The 8,856-nt window shown below is 48.0% G+C and overlaps 1 protein-coding gene across 1 annotated transcript; it reads left to right on the top strand.

The window, feature by feature from the left end:
- Window positions 1–628: 628 nt before the first annotated feature.
- On the top strand, window positions 629–3,697 carry LOC121089274 (apovitellenin-1). Its single transcript, XM_040596391.1, has 4 exons — window positions 629–641; window positions 2,100–2,198; window positions 2,592–2,751; window positions 3,270–3,697. The coding sequence occupies exons 2-4, from the start codon at window positions 2,138–2,140 to the stop codon at window positions 3,367–3,369; spliced, it is 321 nt and encodes a 106-aa protein (XP_040452325.1). The 5' UTR covers window positions 629–641; window positions 2,100–2,137; the 3' UTR covers window positions 3,370–3,697.
- Window positions 3,698–8,856: the final 5,159 nt, after the last annotated feature.

Here is an 8,856-nt window from a genome sequence, read left to right as displayed (position 1 = left end):
TGTCTTTCTTGGGCTGGGGTACCCGGAGCTGGATGTTTTCCTTGGGTAATTTTTGACAGCTGGCTCAGATGTATGCCCATCTTGTCAGCCTGTGCAAAAAAGACTTGGGGATGAGAAAAGAACAAATGTGAGGGGTGCACACTTACCCTTGTGCACCATTTGGTTAATGCATCTGATGGAAACGGAGGGCAAAATATCAATGGGCATAATAGCTGCAAGTTAGTTCCAACTGTTAGAGCAGTGAGGTTATGGCACAGGCCTTCTCACAGGAACAGGGGGAGTGAAACTCAGCCCAGCTCTAGCTGTTGTTAATGTGGAATACGGTCAACTTATGAAAGGGGCCTCTATGACATGATTGTCTGCAAAGGTAGGGGACTCAGTGACCCAGGAGCTGCCTTCCACGTCTCTTAGGCTCAGGTCAGACTGACCCTCCATTACCAAATCTCAATAACAGGTCCAGAGTCCTCCACAGCTTCTTGCCTGTCCCACTGAGCTAGATGTGCTTGCAAAAGAGCAAGTGGGGAAACAAAGAAAGACCTTTGACCCCTTGCTATTGCTATATTAGCTCTGCATAAATGCCGCTGCCTCAGATGAGCATCTACCTCAGCTTCAGCCTGAGAAAGAGAGAGAAAGCAGGACAGGTAAGAGCTGAACTCTCTGTTCTGGGTGGTATGGACTTCATGACTGGTGTATCTAGGACACAGAGAAGTGAGTGGAGGTGGTCTTCTATTTTGCCCCATTTCTTACTGCAAGCCAAAGTGTGAGCTCTTCTCACGCTCCATAGCCAGGAATATTGCTGAAATGGAGGAGGCTGGGAGTGCTTGAGGTGACCTGGACTGAAGCTGAGTTATGGATGCTCCATAAGACACTCATAGGAGGGTCAAGTCCATGGTAGGGATTGTAGAGTTTCAATCTTGGAAGAACATAAGCTTTTCCCAGCTGCCTTCACCACAGAGACTACAGGCTCTAAAGCAGCTAAGATCACCTCTGTGCTCTTGGGAAGCAAATTCATCCCTTCTGTCTACAGAGGGAGAAACTGCCTCTAGGATTAAAAATCAAGGTAGAGTGGTAACGGAGCAACTGCTGCTGGTCAGCAAATGTCTAGTTGAATGGAGTGGTAGCTTTTGGACGTAACCTGTGCACAGAAAGAAATAAAAATGGATGGGAATTTCCTTACTGTGGGATAAGGAGTATTGACTTGTAGTGACCCGGCACAGGACTTAGCAAAGCATTCACATGTAATAGACAATGCAGCATTTTTTGCCATTGCAATTCCTAACATTGCGATGTCTTCTTCATGTTGCTCTGAGTGATGCAGCCCTCTAATTCAGGGCATAAATCAATTTTAACTTCTAAACATCTTTTTAAGTGCAGTGTGTTTGAAAAGCTTGTTTAGATGAAATGTCATCTTTTCAATGTACCAAGTACCACATTTCTCAGAGTTCCTCCAATTCTGACATTTTTAATAGACAAAGGCAGTTGGATGAAGCTAAAGTTTGCACTTACTCCCTTTTCAGAACTTGTTCTGCCTGGGCTACTATCTGCTTCATTAATCCCACTGTGGAAAAGACAAGAGAACCTAGTTGGGTAGTTGGGTCTTTCCTCAACTACAGTAAGACAAAATACACAAGATCAACATGTCACTAAGGTGATCAATGTACGTGATGCACTCACTAGCACAATGTTCTTTAGAGCAATTTACCATAAAAAAAAATTAAACAAAAAAATCAAACAAAAAAATCCCACAGTATGCATTTTTCCATTGTACTTATGTGTGGAGAAAACCTATTCTGACCTCTGCCAGTTTTAGCAGTTCACTCACGTGCTGAAACAAGGAATTTTAGCTCTCATATAAAAGTAGCTTTAACTGTCACATATTTCTTGGAGCTCTGAAAGCTATCATTCACTGTGGATATTAGTGATTATACAAATAAATGGACACTTGCATTTTTATACTTTTTCCTCACTTCTCCAGAGGAAATTCACCGTGATCTTTCCTGTTCTTTTCATTTATTGGTTAGGTTTGTTGCTGCTGGTGGTTAACGGACATGTTTTATTTCTCTGAAAACAAACAAAACATTGTATGCTGATTCCAGCAGGTCTCTTGGTGTAGAAGGCGGAACGGGTACTGCAAACCATGCTGCAATCCAGGGCATTGGTGATAGTTCTGATTCTGCTACTTAGCACCACTCTCCCTGGTAAGTCTGAAAAGCTTTTCTGTCTTTTCTGCCTGAGACAAGGCTCACCTCTACAGGTTCTCACTTGTATTAGAGAAGTCTAACCCATCTATAAGGCAGGAGCGAAGCCAAATATTGTAAGGCCATGAATATATAGTGTTGGGCAGCGTGAAACAAGCTGGTAGGAGGCTGGCATGAAAATCGTCTGTACCTAGTGCAAAATACTCTGCCATGTAAGGCCTATGACCTAGATGCCCAAAAATGAGTGATGAGCTGCTGGATGCTGCTAAAGCAAAATCTGGGTGAGGCTTTGAATCTCAGAATTTCAAGTTTCTTCCCACTCTGCCTGGGGGAAGATATCAGAGATACAAGTGACCGGAGAAGCCTCATGGTTTTTTGCCACCTCTTTTTCAGAAGTGCACTCAAAGTCCATCTTTGAGAAAGATCGTCGTGACTGGTTGGTCATCCCCGATGCAATTGCAGCTTACATCTATGAAACTGTGAACAAGATGTCCCCTAAAGTCGGTCAGTTCTTGGCGGATGCTGCCCAGACTCCAGTAGTTGTTGTGACCAGGTATGGAAAGATCCTCTGTGCTAACACTGCAATAGCCATGGGTGGAACGGGAGAGGGAGGAGCGGGAGAGAGAACAATTAATCAAGTATCTGCGTAGGGACACCCAATGGGAAGTGAATCAGCAACCAAAGCCTTATGTGACTACAATGTAAGCGAGGTGCTGGAAGGTGGGGTGGGACGATATGGTTTCACATGGAAGTGAAAGCTCTTCCCAGCAATGCACTCTGAACACAATGCTCATGGGGTTAGCAGGTACTGCTCCTTATACATGGTGGGCCAGCACCCCTGGAAGGGTGCTGCCGTGCTGGAACAAGTTTCCTCCCAAAGGGAAATGCATGATGACCCTAGAGATACAGTTTCATGGCGAACACGTAACGCACGCCTATTGCTGTCTTCTGAGGAAAGGCCCTCCAGGACTGTTGAGGAGCTCTGCACTCAGTGACAGGCAGTGTGATAATTACAGCAGATGGAGATCACCCTCTCGTATTTGTGTGTCTTACCACTGTCGTCTCCTGCAGGAACTTCCTCATCAGAGAAACAACTAAACTCAGTATACTGGCTGAACAGCTGATGGAAAAAATAAAGAACCTGTGGTACACAAAAGTCCTAGGCTACTAGCCAGGTGGAGACAAGTCAGTGTTTCCTGATGGGAGTTGGTAACACCCTGCAGTGTCCTCTCTCCCCCTGCCCTTACTACGGACCAAGATCAGTCAATAAGACAGAATCGATGCTCCTCTTAATGCCGCTAGAGGGAACCCAGCTTCAAAGACCAAGGGATGGAAGGCATCTGCTGAAGTCTCCCCTGAAAAAAAAAAACCCGCGGCTGGGCATGGGGAAGGCAATGATATTGTAGAGCTCTTCTGTAGCCGAATCCCGAAAATTAATTCCTCCTGAATGGCTTGGCCGTTGCCCTTCTAATAAAAAAAAATGTTGGTTGTTACACTTCCTTAAGTTTCCTGTTTGTACTGACTGTTAGAAAATCCCATTCAGCTTGGCATCCCACTCTGCTGAGAATGTAGCTGTGATTCACAAGAAGCTGTGGGCCGTGCTAACAAACCCTGGTGTTCAGGCACTTTTAACTAAGCTCAGGTTCTTCCTGGGGGGAGGGGGCATTATCTGAGCCTCTTTCGGGTAGCCACAACATGGCAACCGTAACTTCACATCAGGAAAGACCATGAAATTGAAGTCCTACTGATTATGCTCCTTGGTTAGGTAAGAAATAAGCAGGTACACCTGTATCAAGTGTCTGAAGATTCCAGATCATTTGGGAAAACAAGTGCCAGTAAACTAAACTTCCCACCAATCTGAGCAGGACTGCAAAAGTATGTTTCAACAGCCAACAGTGAGGCTACTCAGCCTTTCCAAAGGAGAAATGAGGGGAAAATTTCTCACCATCTTCAGGATGGAGGGTGACCAGTTTATGAGAGAGGCACCTATGCCCAGGATTGTCCACGAAGACCTGGCAGGTCCCTGTCAGCCCTGTGTAACTTCCTCATCTCAGATGTCCACACTGGATAAAGAAATCCATCTGCTTTATCATTAGGCCAGCAGAAACAAGCAGGCATTTTTTCTGAAATCACAATAGGAGACTGCAGCAGAGGCTAAAAAAAAACCTGCTAGCCTAAGATGTAGGAGTCTTGTACATAGGCAAAGCTACTGCTTAGGAGGGACAGCATGACTACAACTGGCAAAAGATTTGCCTAATAACTGCAAAGCAACGCTACTGTCTTTTAAGGTGCACCTCCATTTGCCTTCCCCTCATTGGGGTCTTAAACCTAAAATTTTGTTCTGCTTCAGCATTACTCTTAACTTTCTTCGGGGCTTGACAGCACCAGTAATGGCCCTCACCTGGGATCCTCATCCACGGGTCCAAGAAGCCACAACTAAGCTCGGGCTTTGGGCACCCAGTCCTGTAGCTGCTCCCTGCAGTTTTGGCTTACTGGTGGGTTTTCTTGCATGGGTGCTGGACCTACAGTAAGTAAGCAGACTCATTCTATCCTTGGTTGTGCTTCCTGGGTGGACCTATGCTGTAGCCTTGCCTCCAGCTCTGCCTCCTGCTGTCCCGAGTGGGCTCCCTGGTACAGCTGAAGGATCCTGTCACAGTTACTACCTCGCCTCTGCTCGGGTACAGTGGGACTATGCCCTGGCCAGGGGCATCACTATCTGTGCTGTGGTCTCTGCTGTCTTCTGATTTGTCTGCCCTCCTGGAACATTCCAGCTCTTGCTGCTCCCTGATACTATTTCTAGATTGTCAGATATCCAGCAACTGAGTAGGGGAAGCAGTAAAAGCAGAGAAAGCCAAGGAGAAAATGGGAGATGTCAGTGTTTGGCCCTTCCCATGGAAATGTGCAAGAGAGCAAAGGGAGAGATGGGGGGTGACAGGGAGAAGGAAGAAGCAATAGAAACTGAATAAAGAGCAACTGCGCTAGAAACTGAATGTATTTCTTCAAGGCTACACCCCCCACCCCACCCACACACCCACTGGGTTTAACTCCAATAACTGAAAAAAGGCTAACAGATGAAGGCTATACTTCATCCAGTATCTCTGTGGCAACTTCCACTAGCACTGGTGGCCTGACCCCACATACACAGTTCCAGACCTTTATTTTAACCTCTTCTTTACATTTTACAACAGTATTTGGCCACCTCAGGAAAGCAGGCTTTGCCGTTGTTGGGCTTCAGTGCTCCTATTGCTCGGGCAGCATAGGGGGTAGGGGAAGAACTCACTAAGTAAGGCTCTTTCTCCAACCTGAAGTGCTGGATACTGAAAATATGTGTGTCCACTTTCTTTCCCAACGATCAGAGAGACTTACTGGCAGAAGTTCTTAATTCTGAAAAGTTTCTTATTGCCCCAGTCTGAATTTCATCTTTCAAGATCTTGGCTGCTGAGAAGAGTTTGCTTCAGCACAAACCTGAACATGCTGTAGCTGTCGTATTGGAGCAAGTTGGTAGGCTATTGATAATACAGAAGAAATTAGTTCTTTATGTTTCGGGGTTGGTTATTTTGTTGTTTTGGTTTGGTATTTTTAATTATCAGACAGATCAGCTATCAATATAAACTTGCACTTAACCATTTGTCTGAATAAAAAAAATCTCATTTTGCATCTTCTGTATCTCAGCAGATCCTTGATACCATACACAATCAGAAAGAAATCAGTGTCCCCACACAGAGCAGCAGGTTATTTCATCTCCAGTTGCTCCACCACGTCTGCGGAGCTTTTTTGCAGATTTCTTTATTGCTGCATGTTTTGCTTATACTGTCTGTGCTTCCCTGGGCATGCATGAATGTGCACGTAAATACGTATTATGTAAATGCACCAGCATTTAGAAGAAGGTTTAGAAAAGCACAATTTGGGCTGGTAAGAGCGTTTACCACATGAAAAAGCCAGGAACTTCAGCTCTTCCTGCTACAGAGATGATTTCCTATCTGCTTGTTTTACATTTGTCTGCTCAGTCTTTCTCTCTTTTTTCCCCAATATAACCCTTGTAGAAGAAGCCCTGCGGGTTAAATACCCTCTTGCCTCAGCGAAGAATTCAGAATTCCAAGTTTTCTCAGGATAGAACTTGATCTTTTGGCGCTTCAAAAGTATTTCCTTCTGAAAGAGTGAAAGTCATGAGTCATATGAAAGATCCTGAAGGTGCCCTTAAGGGTTTGATGTCCTGGCAATAGTTGCTTCAGCAATTTCAATCTATTTGTCTGCACTGCCAAACAGGCTAGGAAAAAGTCTGGAAAGTATAGGGGGCTCACGTTGCGCTTCAGGTTTGTTGTGTGACTTCATCAATGCAACCCAGCAGCATTTCTGTATTGCATCACTGCATAGCTGGAGCAGAGCAGTATCTGGTATGAATTCCATGCTTGATATTTTGTTAAATGCACTAATGATAACCCTTCTGTTCTTCTGCAATGTAACCGCCGAAAAATCCAAGCCAGCCACATGCTGATTAGCTGTTTGATATCTGACCGATTTTAGTATATGGGCAAAACTAAATCAGCCCATAGATCTCTGTATTTGTTTATACTGAATCGCCTGATCGTGTAGTTATCTATGCACTTTTATGCTTTAAAAGAAGTAAACAGAAAACCTTCCAGATGGTTAATCTGCTGTACAATCTAAAATGTAGGGCAACCTCCCACTGCCACAACTGACCCTGATGTTACTGGCATCACCCTTTGGTGTGTTCCTTTAAAGGCACAAACTAGCAGCTGAGACAGCACTGAGGCTGACATCAGGTAAGGAAAAAAGCATTTTATCCCAAAAGGGATCCTGGGGCAAATTCTTGGGATAGGTAACGAGGAGGCCATATGTTTTACTCTCAGAGTTAAAATATTTAACATCTACTCCCACTTTTCAGTAGGAATAAACAGCTTAATCTGCAATTTCATTGTAAAATAGGGATGGAAATCACTGCTCATGTGGTGTCTGTGCAAGTTCACCGAGTGCTTCAAGATTCTTGGAGGGGCTTCATAAGTGAAGCATTCATTTCAGTGAGAATCATGTCATAGAAACTTTCTTTGTGAGTAATCATCATTGACTTAGCAGGTTTGGGAAAGCTTGTGGTGTAACTGGTTCAACTGAGTCCATTGAAATGAAATCTTAAGAAATGTCAGGTTTCTGGTTTTTCCGAGATGGATGTCCCTGATTTCTGCAAAAACACCCTTTCTCAAAAAGTATTTATTATGGTGAATACTTTACACTATTTTCAGTGGCTCAGTGGTGACGGCACACAACTGTTTGGCTTTCACACTTCCTAGCACCCCTCACCTCTTACTTTAACACTGGGAAAAATCACAAATTAACGCTAACGAACACCCCGGGCCGTGCGCTGCTGTGAGCATGGTGGCTGTCCTTCTCCACACACAGCCCAAGGCCTCCATGAGCAGAAACCCCAACACGAGGCGTTTTCTCCTTCCAAGCAGAGATGACGAGGACTGGAAAAAGTCACGTAAAATACTTGAAATTTACGGCTGGTAGTCACACTTGAAGAGCCATGTGGTGAATTCCCCTACACAGACACGTATTTCCATGGACAGGTAACGTTATTTTTTGTCCTCTGGCACAGGGACGGTGGCTGCCACCCTGAGGGAGCGGACCAAGATGGTGGACATGCAGTGAGGCAGAGCCGACACAGCTGTCTCTCAGATGGTTCTGTGCTTTCCACAGACTTTGGACAAAGCAGCTTTTTCAGATTTTAAAAGTAAACACCCAAATCACAAACCGGGTGCGTGTGTGTGTACGTGATCTCTACCTGGCCCCCCCAAAAAGCAGCAGGCCCCAGGGTCCCGGGGGGGGAATGGCAGCGGCCAGCCCCGCGGGAGGTGGCGGCCGCTCTCCAGCAGCAGCGCGGAGGGAGGGGGCGACCGGCCATCGCCGAGGGGGTGGGGGGGGTGGGGGAGAAGCCCCTCTGGGAAGCCTCGGGCGAGGGGACCAGCGGGTGCCGGCCGAGGGCTAGCGCCGTGCCGGCGAGGCGCGGGCGGCTGACAGCAAGCCTTGCGTGCCAGGCGCCCCGCGGTCGGTCGGCAGAGATCACTCAGCATCTGTCTCCCTTTCGCTCACAGCCCGCGGTCTCGCACCGCCGCGGCCAGCCCTGACTCAGAGCGGCATCGCCGCCGCCACCGGCTTCGCACGCGATGCCACCGGCCATCCCCCACCTCGCTCCCGGCCGCCCCCGCTGCAATCCCGACCCGCTGGGGCCGGGCCGGCGGTACGGGCGGCAGCGGTACGGGCGGCGGACCGGGCGCGCAGGTAGGCTCGGGCAGCGGCAGCGCGGGAAGAGGCGGCTGCTGCCACCGCACCCCGCCACACACACACGTATTTACTTCGGTATTTGATGGGGGGGGGGGGGGGGGGGGGGGGGGGGGGGCGGGTGGTAGCTTGGGACGCTGCGGTACCCCGAGCTGCCCCCCCGCCCCGCCGCCAGGCCCGCCCCCGGGGGCTCGGGCACGGCCGCGGGGCCGGGCCGGCCGCAGGGCCCTGCTGCGAGCCCCGGGGTCCCCCGGGCGGCCGGGCCTGCCAGCCCCGCCGGGGCAGGGGGGCCCTGCGTCCTCAGCGGGGCTGCTCGGGGAGGCGGGGGCTGGGGGCAGGAGGAGCTGTTTATGGCCATAAC

The sequence above is a fragment of the Falco naumanni genome, chromosome 5 (assembly GCF_017639655.2).
Source record: "Falco naumanni isolate bFalNau1 chromosome 5, bFalNau1.pat, whole genome shotgun sequence".
NCBI lineage: Eukaryota > Metazoa > Chordata > Aves > Falconiformes > Falconidae > Falco > Falco naumanni.
Note: the sequence above shows the minus strand (reverse complement) of the source record. Positions and strands in the feature narration are given on the sequence as shown.